This window comes from Hemitrygon akajei, chromosome 9, assembly GCF_048418815.1.
Source record: "Hemitrygon akajei chromosome 9, sHemAka1.3, whole genome shotgun sequence".
Lineage (NCBI taxonomy): Eukaryota > Metazoa > Chordata > Chondrichthyes > Myliobatiformes > Dasyatidae > Hemitrygon > Hemitrygon akajei.
Genome location: NC_133132.1, coordinates 150,690,717 through 150,708,083, shown reverse-complemented (window position 1 = coordinate 150,708,083; position 17,367 = coordinate 150,690,717). Strand labels below are relative to the sequence as shown.

Here is a 17,367-nt window from a genome sequence, read left to right as displayed (position 1 = left end):
GCACATCAACTCTATCTATCCCCCTCATAGTTTTAAATACCTCTATCAAGTCCCCCCTCAACCTTCTACGCTCCAAAGAATAAAGACCTAACTTGTTCAACCTTTCTCTGTAACTTAGGTGCTGAAACCCAGGTTTTCACCTTTTATCCTTAACCAATGATCTCTAGTTGTGGTCCACCCAAATTCAGTGGACAATGTCTGCTTGCATTTATCCTACCTATACCCCTCAATTTTGTATACATCTATCAGATCCCCTCTCAGTCTTTTATGTTCCAAGAAATAAAGTCCTAACTTACTCAAACTTTCCTTATAATTCAGGTCCTGCAGACCCAGCAACATCTTTCTAAATATTCTCTGTACTCTTTCAACCTTATTTGAAATTTCAACCCAATGCCCATCTTTCCTGTTGGTAGGTGACCAAAACTGCACAATTCTCTAAATTAAGCCTCACCAACATCTTAAACAACTTCAATATAGCATCTTATCTTCTGTACTCAATACTTTGATTTATGAAAGCCTACGTGCCAAAAGCTTTATTTGCAATCCTATTTATCTGTGACACTACTTTCAAGAAATTTTTACCCTGTACTCCCAGATCACTTTGTTCTACAACACTCCTCAGTGCCCAATTTTTCACTTTTTTTTTTTTAAGACCTTCCCTGATTGGTCCTGCTGAGTGTGTTACACTCATCTGCATTCAAATTCATCTGCCATTAATGTCAATTGCATTAAATGTATATATATTAAGCAACACACAAAAAAATGCAGGGGGAAACGCAGCAGGCCAGGCAGCATCTATAGGAAGAAGCAGTCGACGTTTCAGGCCGAGACCCTTCATCAGGACAAAGTTGTCCTGACGAAGGGTCTCAGCCCGAATCGTTGACTGTGCTTCTCCCTATAGATGCTGCCTGGCCTGCTGCGTTCCACCAGCATTTTGTGTGTGTTGCTTGAATTTCAAGCATCTGCAGATTTCCTCGTGTTTGCATATACGTATATTAAATAGTTAGATTAAAAATAATGCAAAAATGAAAGTGAGATAGTGTTCAATGTCCACTTAGGAATCAGCTGGCGGAGGGGAAGAAACTGTTGCAGAATCACTGAGTGTGTTCCTTTAGGCTTCTGTACCTCCTTCCTGATGGTAACAATGAGGAAACCTGAGTGATGGGGGTCTTTATTGAGGGATGCCAGCTTTCTGAGGCACTGTACCTGAAAATGTATGGATGCTATTTAGGCTAGTACCCAAGATGGAGCTGACTGTAGCTTCTTTCAGTCCTGTGCAGTATCCACCCTTCCCCACACTAGACAGTGATGCCACCTGTCAGAATGCTCTCCATCCCCTCGCCTTCCTCGCTGTCCACTACATCCCCAGTCTTGGTGTCATCGGCAAATTTGCTGATCCAGTTAACCACATTATCGTGCAGATCGTTGATATAGATGACAAACATCAACAGACCCAGCACTGATCCCTATAGCACACTACTAGTCACAGTCCTCCAGTCAGTGAGGCAAACCTTCACTACCACTCTCTGGCAGGGAAACAAGCTCTTCAACCTAACAAGTCCTTGGTGACCATCAAGCATCCAATTTTACTTTAATCCCACACTAATCCCAATTTTATCCTCCCACATTTTCGTGAAATTCAGCCCCCCTTCTCTCCACACATTCCCCCCACCCCTTCCAGATTCTACACTCACTACCTGTTGGAGGCAATTTACAGCAGCCAATTCATCTTCCAACCAGCATGTGTATGGTGTTGAGGGTGGAAACTCACTAGTCTTGTTTCGTACTGAGCACGAGGGCTCCCCAGGGCTGTGTGCTCAGTCCACTGCTGTTCACTCTGCTGACCCACGACTGTGCTGCAACACACAGCTCGAACCATATCATCAAGTTCGCCGATGATACGACTGTGGTGGGTCTCATCAGCAACAACAACGAGTCAGCTTACAGAGAGGAGGTGCAGTGGCTAACGGACTGGTGCAGAGCCAACAACCTGTCTCTTAATGTGAACAAAACAAAAGAGATGGTTGTTGACTTCAGGAGGGCACGGAGCGACCACTTCCCATTGAACATCGACGGCTCGTTGGTAGAGATTGTAAAGAGCACCAAGTTTCTTGGTGTTCACCTGATGGAGAATCTCACCTGGTCCCTCAACACCAGCTCCATAGCAAAGAAAGCCCAGCATTGTCTCTACTTTTTGTGAAGGCTGAGGAAAGTCCATCTCCCACCTCCCCATCCTCATCACATTCTACAGGAGTTGTATTGAGAGCATCCTGAGCAGCCGCATCACTGTTTGGTTCGGAAATTGCACCATCTCGGATCGCAAGACTCTGCAGCGGATAGTGAGGTCAGCTGAGAAGATCATTGGGGTATCTCTTCCCGACATCACGGACATTTACACTACACGCTGCATCTGCAAAGGAAACAGCATTATGAAGGACCCCATGCACCCCTTATACAATCTCTTCTCCCTCCTGCCATCTGGGAAAAGGCTCCGAAGCATTCGGGCTCTCACGACCAGACTATGTAACAGTTTCTCCCCCCAAGCTATCAGACTCCTCAATACCCGAAGCCTGGACTGACACCTTGCCCTATTGTCCTGTTTATTATTTATTGTAATGCCTGCACTGTTTTTGTGCACTTTATGCAGTCCTGTGTAGGTCTGTAGTCTAGTGTAGCTTTCTCTGTGTTGTTTATTTTAAATGTAGTTCAGTCTAGTTCTTGTACTGTGCCATGTAACACCATATAGTCCTGAAAAACATTGTCTCATTTTTACTATGTACTGTACCAGCAGTTATGGTTGAAATGACAATAAAAGTGACTTGACAAATGGCTGGAATGCAAGTGTAGCATTCCTAATTACGTGTTAACAGAAATGTTCTTGTATAATGCTCTGAGAATTGAATATAAAAATAGTAAGGTTATACTTCAGATATATAGGCTATTGGTGAGTCCACACCTCGATTGCTGTATACAATTTCACTAACGCTAAACATCAAGCTAGCTGAGTGTGATGCTTGACTTTGCTTTTAAGCCCTTGTACAGTGGAAGGGACTGAGGTGACAAACCAAGGGCAAAAACCAAGGGAAACAGGAATTTGTAAAGTTAAGGGAATTGATTTGAAGGAGAATAAGGTACACAGTGAAATTGTCCTAGGTGTTACTTAGTAGTATGATAAATTTTCCAGTAAACTGGCAAGTCTTAAAGGAGCACATGAAATCAGGCCCTGTGTAAATCAAATGCCAAGTTATCAGGATTTCTGAACAAAGGGATAGCAGATGGTTGGAGTTTTACAGAAAGGTTATGGCTATATAGGAAAAGGAGAATTATCAGAGATGACCAGAAAAGAGGTGATCAATATAAAAGTTTGTGTGAAGAGAGCTCTAACTTCCTTAAGCTTCTGTTCCTTTTCTCTGAATGGCAAGCAATAAGTAAAGATTTTTAAGGATTAGCTTTATTTCTCAGATGTAGATCAAGCCATACAGTGAAATGTGTCCTTTGCTTCAATGACCAGTGCTGTCTGCAGATGCGTTGGGGGCAGCCTGCAACTGTTACCAAGCTTCCAGCACTGACGTAGCGTGTCCACAACCTACTAATCCGTACATTTTTAGAATGTGGTAGGAAGCTAGAGCGCCCAGAGGAAACCCACATCATCAGGGGGAGAATGTAAAAACATCCTATGGACAGCGGTGGGAATTGAACTCTGATCTCTGCCACTGTAAAACATTATGCTAATGGCTACGCGACTGCACTACCCTGTCTCAGTACACATATGCATTGAGAAACTCTGTACGTGTCTAAATACAGATATGTTTTAGGAGCATATATGAAGATTCCTTGCAATTCTAGAAATCAACACAAATTCTGTCTGCTTTGGCATACAAATCCTATTGGGAAAGTAAAACAACTGCATCTCTTGTTTATGCTTGAAAGAATTGCACATTTCATGAATGTGCTCAATGAACATTGAAGTTCAGATTTCAAAATAAGATATCTGGAATACAAAATTCCTTACCAGCAGTAAGCAGCCCAAACTCCCCACTGACTTAGAGGTGGCAGGTACAAACCTGCTTGACTTTTGGGGATCTGGACATGCTAACTCTGACAAAAAAAAAAGTATGCCCAAGTCCTCATCAGTGAAATTATACACAATAACATCCACACAATTGGTAATATTTCAGGTCTGAAATGCTGAACAAAACCCTACAACAAATCAACTGAAAAACAGTGCTAACAACCTTCAGTGTCTCATTTGGGAATATTAAGGAAAACTGTAGATCTTAATTTAACTCTTTTCATTAGCTTAACAATTTGAACAGAGATTAGAACTCTTGAAATACTAAAGAACACTTGAAAGATTTCATTGTATCATTTGACACAAATAATGAAATTGCTCTGGATGAACTGATAGACCCAAGAGAGTGGTAAACATTGACCAGTCCATTGGAGGTTATCACTTTCACCCAGTCCATCTTCATCGTGTGGTACACCAGGAAGTCTAATAGCTTAAGACCATAAGATATAGGAGCAGAATCAAGCCATTCAGCCCATTGAATCTGCTCTGCTATTCCATCATGGCTGATACCAGATCTCACTCAACTCCATACACCTGCCTTTTCACCCTATCCTTTGATGCCCCGACCAATCAGAAAACTATTAACTTACTCTTTAATTATACCCATGGACTTGGCCATTCCACAGCTTTACTACTCTCTGGCTAAAGAAATTCATCCTAACCTCCATTCTAAAAGATCATCTATCAGTTTTGAGGCTGTGCCCTCTAGTTCTGGATACCCCACCATAGGAAACACCCTCTCAACATCCACCCTAGTCTGTTCAGCATTTGGTAGGTTACAATGAGATACCCCACATTCTTCTAAATTCCAGTGAGTACAGGCCAAAAGATGCCAAATGCTCCTCATATGTTAACCCATTCATTCCCAGAATCATCCTTGTGAACCTCCTCTTGACTCTCTGCAATGACAACACATCCTTTCCAAGATACGGGGCCCAAAGCTCCAACATGGGGCAATACTTCAAGTATTAACTAGTGTCTCAAAGCTTCAGCTTTATTTACTAGCTTTTGCATTCTATTACCTTTGAAATAAATGGCAACATTGCATTTGCTTTCTTTACTACAGACTTATCCTGTAAATTAACCTTCTGGGAGTCTTGCACGAGAACTCTTAAGTCCCTTTGCACCTCTGATCTTTGAACCTTCTCCCCACTTAGGTAATAGTCCACACTATTGTTTTTACCAGAATGCATTATCATACATTTCCCAACACTGTATTCAATCTGAATGAAACAAGGTGCCTGACATTTCTGTCACAAGTCAGGTGTTGAATCAGGACCCAACTGCAGGACACAGACAGAGCCAGGGCTTATCCACCAACAAGCCAGGACTCATCTATAACTCCACACCAAGGTGGGGCAGGACCATCCATCAGGTAACAGCAGAACAGCCTGACCTACCCAACAGAGGCAAGGACAAGACAGATACCCCCACAGGGCAACAGCAGAACAGTCAGACTTACCCCACAGGGCAAGGACAGGAAGAGACAGACACCAAGGAACAAACAGTTCCACCTCTGCATCAGGGTAGCTCCAAGTAGCCATTACAGCCAGCAGCCTTGGCTGGCTACAGAAGCAACCAGATCCCTACCTAGCTCAGAGTGGCTGACAGCCACCCAGCAGGCCCAGGAAACAGCTGAATCCATACTGCAATGACCACTCCAATTACTACCAGCAAGGGTCCCAGAAGCCATGGTTCTCCAACACAGCCCCAAGGATGGCAACAAGAGTCCATTCTAGCCTTCCACCAACCATGACAAGACAACCCCCCTACCACACTCAATACCAGGGCCACTTATGTTCCCAGTTCCAATATGAGCCTCAGGTGTTTCTAGTTAAGTCCAGCTGCAGCAAGGGACCGCCGGAAAACCCGGAGTCTGCAGACCGGACAACAGACTTCGGACTGATCCACCACAATTTCAGCCAAGCAATCATTTAAAATTAAAGATACAGGTGTTCCCCCCCCCCAACACTTTACAAAGGTAGAGCGTTCCTATGAAACTTTTCTTAAGCCGAAATGGCATAAAGCGAAAAACTGTTAATTTATATGGGAAAAATTTTCGTAAAAGTGAAAATCCTCTTTGTAAAGCAAAAACAGGTTGCTAATGTAGGTCTTTTGTAAAAGTGAAGTGGCGTAAAGTGAACAATCATAAAGCGGAGGACACCTGTATACTGTAAATGTAGTGTCTCCTTTGCATAAAGGGGAGGTGATCAAAGTCTCTTTGATCACTGTGGCAACAAAGTTGGGATATCCCAGCTTATATCTGTGTATAGCTAGGGTGCTTAAGACTTTTTCACAGTACTGTAGTAATTTTATCTATTGCCCTGTACTGCTGCCATATATTAAAAAAATACATTTCATGACATAAGTGAGTGATAATAAACCAGATTCTGATATGGGTCTCCATTGTGGACTGAGAGTAAGAAGGGGGAACTGTGGTTAGGAAAAGGGAAAGGGAGAGGGGAAGGAGTGGGAAGCACCAGAAAGACATTCTGTAATGATCAATAAATCAAAGGCATGGAATCAAATGACCTTGCCTGGTGTCTCAGGGCGGGGTGTGCCTGCACCCATGCCACCCTCTACCCTGGCACTCCTTCTCTGCCACCTGGCCCACAAGCCTTCTACGTTGCTTCACCCTTTTAATTCCTGACATCCTTTGCTCCTGCCAGATTTACAAACTCGCTCTCCGCTGCTATATTGACAAATTATAGGACATGTACCTAAGACTTTTGCACAGTATTGTATAAAATTCAAGATGGTAGGAACTCAACTGGGAGATGGGTATAAAAGGAGGGAGGATGAGATGTTCAAACATTTACGTATTGGACATACTAAGATGAATAATTTCCTGTTCAGAGTTATTATGCATGATACAGGGTATTGGTAAGGAGTGAACTTGCCAAGAAACGGTACAGTATATGCTGTATGGAGGAGGTTCTTGACAGTGGTTCCCCAATTTCCATTGGGTTTCACCAATATAGAGGAGGCCACATTGGGAGCACTGGACACAATAGACAACTCCAACAGATTCATAGGTGGAGTGTTGTTTCACCTGGAAGGACTTTTTGGAGCCTTGCATGGTGGTAAGGGAGGAGGTGAATGGGCAGGTGTAGCATCTTGGTTGCTTGTAGGAGCATGGCTAGGAGGGAGCTTAGTGGGGGGGATGAATGGACAAGGGAATGACAAAGGGAGCAATCCCTGTGGAAGTGGAGAGTGGGGAGGGGGTGCGGGGGGGGGGGGGGAGGAAGTAAAGATGTGTTTGGTGGTAGGATCCCATTGAAGATGGCGGAAGTTGTAGAGAATGAGGTTTTGAATGCAGAGCCTCGTGGGTTGGTAGGTGAGGGTAAGAGGAACTCTATCTTTGTTAAGCCGGTGGTAAGATGGGCTGAGAACAGATGTCTGAGAAAGGGAAGAGATGCAGGTGGGGGCAGCATCAATGGTGGAGGAAGAGAAGCCCAGTTCTTTTAAGAAAGAGGACATCTCTGATGTCCTGGAAAAGAAAGCCTCATCCTGGGAGCAGATGTGGCGGAGATGAAGGAACTGAGAAAGGGCAATAGCATATTTACAGGAGACAAGTTGAGAAGATGTACAGTTAAGATAGTAATGGGAATCGGTAGGTTTATTAAAGATGTTGGTATATGGTTTGTCTCCAGAGATGGAGACAGATATCAAGAAAGGGGAGGGAAGTGTGATGTTTCCCAAATCTTCCGGCACTACATTGACAACTGAATTGGTGCTGCTTCATGCACCCATGCTGAGCTTGTTAATTTCATCAACTTTGCCTTCAACTTCCATCCTGCCCTTAAATTCACTTGGTCCATTTCTGACACCTGCCTCCCCCTTCCCTCTTCTCACCTGCCACTGGTCCTTTCCCTTCTTCCTTTCTCCTATTAATTGTCTATTTATTTATTTGCATTTGCACACTTTGTGTGAGGTTGTCATTGATTATTTTGAACTTTGTTCTACTGTGAATGCCTGTAAGGAAGCAAATCTCAGGGTAGTATATGGTGACATATACGCACTTTGATAATCCATTTACTTAGAACTTTGAAAATCCGATCAAAGCATCTTGGCATCTAAATCTGTATAAGATGCTAGAATTAAATCACTATTTTTTTATATCATGTTTGTAAAATAGATGTATTAATGCATTCAATAAAGCTGTGGGAAGCAACATTTAATATGAATGAATTGAACTTTCACATGATATTGTGCTCTGTAATTCCTTGGTTAATTTAGAACTTATATTGTACCTGATCATCTGCAGTTCACTTTTGGGCTCTTATTTACACTGCATTACCTCTTCACAATTGGAATGGATTTTAAACGCCACGTAAAGGTGGTATATTTGGAATATTCTTATTGTGGCTACATTCCTGGAACAATATAGTTCAGGAATACATCATGGTGCATTGTAGTTCCTTCACATTTATAGTACCCTCACTGGACACATGAACAATAGTTTCCATTACAATTGCAGATTAGTAACTATGCAAAGGATACATTTACAGTATTATAAATATCCTGAATCAATTTATATTTCTACCTCTGTGCAGGTGTGGAATAGACACTGCAAATGCTTCTTTGAAATATGTAAACGCAGGCCGGCAAGTGAAATGAGAGGAGAACATAAAATGAATTACCTTGACATAATTACACATTCCTTTCTATTTAAAATTTATTGTTCTTACTTTCTGAACTGTTTATCCCTCTCTTCACGTCCAATTCCAATTCTACTGAATTTCAGGACTGAGTTCATGCTTCGGTTGCTGTGCAGCACAGTTCCCTTGTTCTAGTTCCGATTGCAACCTCAACTGCTGATGATGTACCATTTACATGTTCTCTCCGTGACCAAGTGTGTACACAGAATGTTCTTGTTTCTTCCCAAATCCCAAAAAGCCGTGATGGTTGGTATAGGTCAATTAGCTATTATATCAGTGTAAGTCAGTGAAAGAATCATTAGGGTGGGGAGGTTAACGGATCTGTGGGAGGATAAATAAACTGAAAATAGTCGAGGGACTGGACTGATGAGAATGCTCTGAGGGTCGGCATCAACAATGTAGCCAACTCTACACCGTTCAGATAATAATCTGCCTTCCTGTTCTTACTCCCAAAGTGGATAACCTCACACTTATTCACATTAAACGCCATCTGCCAAGTATCTGCCCACTCACCCAGCCTATCCAAGTCACCCTGAATTCTCCTAACATCCTCATCACATGTCACACTGCCACCCAGCTTAGTATCATCAGCAAATTTGCTCATGTTATTTTTTATGCCTTCATCCAAATTGTTAACATATGTGGTAAACATCTGTGGTCCCAATACCGAACCCTGTGGCACCCCACTAGTCACCACCTGCCATTCCGAGAAACACCCATTCACCGCTACCCTTTGCTTTCTATCTGCCAACCAGTTTTCTATCCATGTCAATGCCTTCCCCCCGATGCCCTGAGCTTTGATTTTACCCACCAATCTTCTATGTGGGACCTTATCAAATGCCTTCTGAAAATCGAGGTACACTACATCCACTGGATCTCCCCGTCTAACTTCCTGGTTACATCCTCGAAAAACTCCAACAGATTAGTCAAGCATGATTTACCCTTGGTAAATCCATGCTGGCTCGGCCCAATCCTATCACTGCTATCTAAATATGCCACTATTTCATCCTTAATAATGGACTCTAGCATCTTTCCCACCACCAATGTCAGGCTGACAGGTCGATAGTTCTCTGTTTTCTCCTTCCCTCCTTTTTTAAAAAGTGGGATAACATTAGCCATTCCCCAATCCTCAGGAACTGATCCTGAATCTAAGGAGCATTGGAAAATGATTACCAATGCATTCGCAATTTCCAGGGCCACCTCCTTTAGTACTCTAGGGTGCAGACCATCTGGACCTGGGGATTTGTCAGCCTTCAGTCCCATCAGTCTTCTCATCACCGTTTCCTTCCGAATGTCAATCTGTTTCATTTCCTCTGTTACCCTATGTCCTTGGCCCATCCATACATCTGGGAGATTGCTTGAGTCTTCCTTAGTGAAAACAGATCTAAAGTACTCATTAAATTCTTCTGCCATTTCTCTGTTTCCCATAATAATTTCACCCAATTCATTCTTCAAGGGCCCAACATTGTTCTTAACTATCTTCTTTCTCTTCACATACCTAAAAAAGCTTTTGCTATCTTCCTTTATATTCCTGGCTAGCTTGCATTCGTACCTCATTTTTTCTCCCCGTATTGTCTTTTTAGTTAAGTTCTGTTGTTCCTTAAAAACTTCCCAATCATCTGTCCTCCCACTCACCTTAGCTTTATCATACTTCCTTTTTTTTAATGCTATGCAATCTCTGACTTCCTTTGTCAACCACTGTGGCCCCTTTCCCCCCTTTGAATCCTTCCTTCTCTGGGGGATGAACTGATTTTGCACCTTGTGCATTATTCCCAAGAATACCTGCCATTGCTGTTCCACTGTCTTTTCTGCTAGGCTATCCGTCCAGTCAACTTTGGCCAGCTCCTCCCTCATGGCTCCATAGTTTCCCCTGTTCATCTGCAACACTGACACCTCTGAGCTGCCCTTATCCTTCTCAAATTGCAGATAAAAGCTTATCATATTATGATCACTACCTCCTAATGGCTCCTTTACTGCGAGATTGCTTATCAAATCCTGTTCATTACATAACACTAAATCCAGAATAGTCTTGTCCCTGGTCAGCTCTCGTACAAGCTGTTCCAAGAATGCATCCCGTAGGCACTCTACAAACTCCCTATCCTGTGGTCCAGCACCAACCTGATTCTCCCAGTTCACCTGCATGTTGAAATCCCCCATAACTACTGCAACATTACCTTTGACACATGCCAATGTTAACTCCCTATTCAACTTGCACCCAATATCCAGGTTTGGTGGCCTGTAGACAACACCCATTTGGGTCCTTTTGCCCTTACTGTTCCTCAGTTCTATCCACACAGACTCTACTTCTCCTGACCCTATGTCCCCCCTTGCAAAGGACTGAATCTCATTCCTCACCACCAGGGCCACCCCACCCCCTCTGCCCACATTTCTGTCTCTATGATAGCACGTATACCCTTGTACATTCATTTCCCAGGTCTGATCTCCCTGCAGCCATGTCTCCGTTATCCCAAGTTACCCATATTCCCATACCCATAGTTACCCATTCGCACCTGGGCTTCAAGCTCATCCGCCTTATTTCTGACACTTCGTGCATTCAGATATAGAATTTTTAACCCATTTCTCCTCTCTCTGTTTGAATCGCTGCCTATTGTGCTTAGCCCAGCTCCCCAAACTCCCATCGGGCTATACGCCCCTAGAATTTTGTTGTCCTTCCTAAATTTACTTATTCTTTCAACACATTTAACTCCATGTTCCGTCAGACCATCCCTCTGTACATGAGTCCTCCTTATCACTTGTTCCGCCCCACCTTCCTCTACTACACACTTAATATTCCGGAACCGTGTAGTCCCCACCTGTCCTTTATTCTTCATCTCGCTATCCTCTCTCGCATTCTGGATCCCCGCCCCCTGCAAATTTAGTTTAAACCCCCCCCCCCCCCCCAAGAAGCTCTAGCAAACTTCCCTGCAAGAATGTTAGTACCGCTCCAGTTCAGGTGTAAACCGTCCCTTCGGAACAGATCCCACCTTCCCTGGAACAAAGCCCAATTATCTACAAACCTGAAGCCCTCCCTCCTGCACCATCCTCTCAGCCATGTATTAATCTTTATAATCCTTCTGTTCCTTGCCTCACTCGCACGTGGCACAGGTAGCAATCCTGAGATTGTTACCCTGGAGGTCCTGCTCTTCAGCTTCGCACCTAACTCCCTGAACTCCCTACGCAGGACCGCCTCACTCATCCTACCCACGTCATTGGTCCCTACATGGACCGCAACATTTGGATTCTTGCCCTCCCTTTCAAGAATAACCTGCACCCGATCTGAGATGTCTCGGACCCCAGCATCAGGGAAGCAACATACCATTCGAGACTCCCGATCTTCCCCACAAAATCTCCTATCCGCCCCCCTGACTATAGAATCCCCTATCAATACCGCTCTCTTCTCTTCCCTCCTCCCCTTCCTAGTCAAGGGTCCAACCTCAGTGCCAGAGACAGGACCACTGCAGCTTGTTCCTGGTAGGTCATCCCCACCAACAGTATCCAAAATGGTATACTTATTTTTGATGGGAACAGCCACAGGGGTGCTCTTCTCTCTCTGTCTGCTCCCCCTGCTTCTCTTGACTGTCACCCATTTGCCTACCTCCTGTCTTTTCGGTGTGACTGACTCCCAATAACTCTTATCTATCTCTGCCTCTGCCTCCCGAATGATCCGTTTGGGTATAAAGGGAATTGAGTACAAGAGCAAGGAAATCCTCTTGCATTTGTACAGAGCCCTGGTGAGACCACACCTGGAGTATTGTGTACAGTTTTGGTCTCCAGGGTTAAGGAAGGACATCCTGGCTGTAGAGGAAGTGCAGCGTAGATTCACGAGGTTAATTCCTGGGATGTCTGGACTGTCTTACGCAGAGAGGTTAGAGAGACTGGGCTTGTACACGCTGGAATTAAGGAGATTGAGAGGGGGTCTGATTGAAACATATAAGATTATTAAGGGATTGGACAAGATAGAGGCAGGAAATATGTTCCAGATGCTGGGAGAGTCCAGTACCAGAGGGCATGGTTTGAGAATAAGGGGTAGGTCATTTAGGACAGAGTTAAGGAAAAACTTCTTCTCCCAGAGAGTTGTGGGGGTCTGGAATGCACTGCCTTGGAAGGTAGTGGAGGCCAATTCTCTGGATGCTTTCAAGAAGGAGCTAGATAGGTATCTTATGGATAGGGGAATCAAGGGATATGGGGACAAGGCAGGAACCGGGTATTGATTGTAATTGATCAGCCATGATCTCCAAATGGTGGTGCAGGCTCGAAGGGCCGAATGGTCTACTTCTGCACCTATTGTCTATTGTATTGTCAGACAATGGGAGCAATAAAAATGACTAACATGACATGTAAAATCCATGACATATGCATTGTAAATTCCAGAAGGAATCCAACATTATTATCATTCCATTAGCACTTTTAACATTCCTTAGGACACTTTATTGGAGAGTTGTTGAACAAAACTCGGCAAAGGTATACCAAAGAATTGCCAGAGATAAGATACTTATCTTAAATGGTTGAAAGAGAGATTTAGGGAAGATTTCAAGAGCTTTCTGCTTTGGCTCTCGTATTTCCAGTGGGGAATTGGAGAAGTGCAGATATCTGTCGGCCTTGCACCTGTATTTGTTAATTGTTATTTTATCTAGTGATTAAGACCTTGTGCTTTCTGCTTAATCTTGTCAAGTTTGACTGGCACGGATTCTCAGCGTACTGTACTTATTTAAAGCAGACTCCCCCTCAGTGCAGGGTCCTTGTGTGTTTTGATTTGTCTCATGGTTTCACTCAGTCAAACCAGTGACATTTACTTGGAATTCCTTTGAATGAATTTGTTTTCAGTCTTAACATGGGAGTTTCATTCCCCTGCACCTGGGTGTACTCCTGTGACAGCGTACACCGTGACAATCCTGGGGATCAGTATGTCTGAAGGAGATTACAGAGATATAGATGCTGTCTGGCCTGCTGAGTTCTGCCAGCATTTTGTGTTTTTATTTATTTCCAGCATCTGCAGATTCACTCGTGTTACAGAGATATAAGATGGGAGCAGTGAGGGATTTGAAAACAAGAATGAAAATTCAGAATAAACAGCCATTGCTCTAACCAGAATCAATTTGGATCATGATGCAGTGGCAACAGGGAATGTAACTTAGAGCAACACTAGAGAAACTCAGCATGTCAGGCAGCATCTACGGAGGGGAATAAACAGTCAATGTTTCTGGCTGAAACACTTCATCAGGGCTTTTATCAGATGTGTATGAAAGATGCGCATCTTAGAGCAAGTTTGAAAATTAGGCAATAAAGTTTTCACTGGTCTTGTGCTTACAGTAGCTGAGAACGGGATGCTAAAATATTGATATCCATAGACTCTAGCAAGCACAGACTATGAGCAGGATTAGTTGATGTTATGTTGGTGGAAATGGATGACTTTTGTGGTTCAAAACTCAACTTGCCATCAAATGAAACCCCAGTTTTGCAAGCAGTCTAAATAACTCAGTGACATTACAGAGGATTGGCATTAGCATCCAAGAAATACAATATGTAGTTACTGCCATATGATTAAGTATATTCAATTTGCGAAGATTTGACAAATACAAGAACACTAATAAGTTTATATCAAAAATATATTTTATTCTGAACTAGAAAAGTGCAGACATTGAAATTTTGATTACACTTCTCAAACATTACAACAACTGTTCAAAAACAAAAATAATCAAACAGTCATCTTGTCAGATCTATAACTAATAGTCAAAGATAATTCAAAATAAATTTTTTTGACTTTAAATCTGTTGATCATGAAAGGTTTCTTCCACCTTTACCGTCTCTCAATATCCATTTTGCAAGGCTAACAAAAACAATGCACATTTAAATTAACTTAAGACAACTGTACACATATGTACATTATTTACAATATTACAGCTAACAGTGTACAAGCAACGCATTTTCAAAATATAGGCTGAGTGCTGTGACACGTTGTCAACATGTCAGTGTTTTCCATTGTTTAATGCAGTGACCTCTGCAGCTGAGAGGGTTAATCTTTCCAGTTACGTGGTCTCTGGTCAACAGCATAGTTTAGGCCATATCGCCAATCATTTTCCTGTAATACAAGGACTGGAAGATATCATTGTCCATGGGGCAGTTGTAGTGACAGGCACAGGTCTTGATGAACATCATCTCTTTCTTCATGAGTTCTCCGTTGGGACATTTGAACTCAACAGGCAGGGTGGCGGTTCTGTGAGGAGTGCAGCATCGGCCGTCCGTACAGACGCCGCAGAATTTGGTTCTGTAGGACTTCACGCTGGTACAGCCAGAGAATTCAAACTTGGTGGGTCTGTAGACTTTTGGTGTGCGGATACACCGCTTACCTCTCTGTGGGGGTGAACAACAGAAGATGGAATTCAATTAAAGAATAAACAGAGCAAACATAAAGATACCTGAAAATAAACTCCAGTTTCCAATTTGCTGATCTCGGGAGGCTGTCTCTTTACCTTTATAGTCTCTTTCATATTCATTTCGCAAGGCCTGACAGTGCAAAGCCTGGACTGCTTCTCCAGTCTGCACTCGCTGTTGTCGTTGGTTACCCGGGTTGAGATGCCCATCCCACAGGTCTTGGAACAGGCACTCCACTCAGTAGTCTGTACAAGACAGTTGGCACGGAACATGGAGGGGTCAGGGCCATAGGTCGCTTCTTCCCTATAGGCTGCAATAAAGAATAAATCAATCAACTCTTTTATCAAAATCAAACAGGCAAACCATTGACTAAAGAATAATGTTAATTGTTATTTGTTTCCTTCAAACTGTCTAAGCAAGTTACATGTTAAAAAACGACTTACTAAAATAATATTAAGTAATAGTAATTTAAGACTCTTTGATTCCAGCCCATTTAATTCTATTGTGAAATTTTGTTTAGTATATGATTTTAATTTGCCTTGGTTACAAAGAGCAGTCCTGATGTTGATAGTCTAAGGTTCCTTATTGGATTGATGCTCAGCTGACCGACAAATATCTCACCTGCCAGTGCGGATCCAAAGATGGCGTCACGACGCGGCTGTTCGCAGACCCATTCCTCACAGCACTTGCCGGGTACTTTGACCTTCCTGGGCACGGGGCAGTCCGGGCTGGCCAGGCGGATGCTCGGAGTGCAGACAGGGACGCAGCCGAGGGAACCGTCCATGCAGGTGCATCGGAACTTGCAGCCATTCTGGAAAGTTTCACCGCTCTTGTAGACAGCGCCGTCCATCATGCAAGGCGCTCCTTCCCTAGCTGCAAGAGACCAGATTAAAATAAAATCCCCTGTGATCTAGTTCAACCAGCAAAACATTTTAGCGAGGTGAAAGAGGTGTGATTTTCCTTCGATTTCTGATTCAAAATAGCTTGGGATGTAGAGATTAAATTGCTCAGACTAGGGCGCGAATATGTGTCCCCACACCATCAATAGGTGTGTGCACACGAAACCTCACTTCAATTATATTTAAAATATCCCGAATATAAGATGTTTTCTGCCGAGTGTAAGCATTTTCTCTCTTCCCCCCCCCCAGAAACTGTGGGGTTGGTTTGAGTGCCCTCGCTTGCTTGGACGAGGTCGAGAGAGGAGCTGCCGCTTACCAGTACAAACTCCAGAGCTGGTGGAGGGGTTGAATCCGAACTCCATGGAGCAGAAGAGGTCCTTGTGGTGGTCGCAGGGCTGGCGCTGGGAGCAAACCTCGCCCACTTGCTTGGCGCAGACCTTGCAGCAGCCGCAATCGTCGGTAACCAGCGAGACCCCGGCAGGGCAGACTGGGGGATTCTTGGGGCACTTACAGGGAGTCTGGCATTCATTGGCGGAGGCCTGTAAATCAAAGATCACCGAAGTTAGAATCAGCCCTTGCATTTCTGCAGATAATTTACCCGGGTTGCAATTAATACCAAAATCACCACTAAAATCGTTTGCCGGTACTTGAATCGTGAAATCAAAATACTGAAAATCTGCAGGAAAGACGGGGAGCGATGGAAATACTCAGCAGCTTCTCCGCAGTTGTTCTGCCGGGTATTTGCAGATTCCCGTTTTATTTTTTGCAGTCATGCAAGAGAGGGCAATGTTTCCCCCTCGCAACCTGCTTCTGGAGACACTTGGATGTGTTACATATAAAATATATACGCAGGCAGTTAACTCACCAGACAAGGCAGTGCCATTAGCAGGAATGGTACAAAGTTAACGTTCTTCAGTCCAGCAAACATGTTGCACTGGAGTTTCCTTCCTCTTGCAAAGCAGTTGCGATCGAGTCGATCTGCTGAGTCTTCAGTCTTTTTCTCCGTCTCTCTCTCTCTCGAGAAGTTTGTATCTGTTGAGTGGCCGAAGCGAGGGCTTTTTATCCCGTCCCAGTCGGGCTGACGCAAGCGGGCGGCCGCCCTCGCCAGCAGACTTGCCTTTGGAACAACACCAAACATTCCAGGGCAGCTTCGCAGTTCCTGCCTCACACCGGATTGTATCTGACCTCTTGACACGCCGCATACCTCCAGCCCGACGCGCTTCAAAATGAGAGCTGCGCTGCCAGCCGGCGACCCGGGTGACGCGAGCTTCCCCCCGGGCTCTCGGGATGGGAACAGCCTGCATCGAAATATAAGCACGCTGTACTGTAAACTCCATGTGCTCCAAAACAATGCAAGGCATAG

The 17,367-nt window shown here is 43.9% G+C and overlaps 1 protein-coding gene across 1 annotated transcript; it reads right to left on the bottom strand.

Moving 5' to 3' along the window:
- Positions 1-14,325: 14,325 nt before the first annotated feature.
- Positions 14,326-17,157, bottom strand: LOC140733647 (CCN family member 2-like). Its single transcript, XM_073057261.1, has 5 exons — positions 16,870-17,157; positions 16,321-16,543; positions 15,727-15,978; positions 15,204-15,415; positions 14,326-15,084 (listed from the first exon to the last, which is right to left on the bottom strand). The coding sequence occupies exons 1-5, from the start codon at positions 17,140-17,142 to the stop codon at positions 14,788-14,790; spliced, it is 1,257 nt and encodes a 418-aa protein (XP_072913362.1). The 5' UTR covers positions 17,143-17,157; the 3' UTR covers positions 14,326-14,787.
- Between the last annotated feature and the right edge of the window lie 210 nt (positions 17,158-17,367).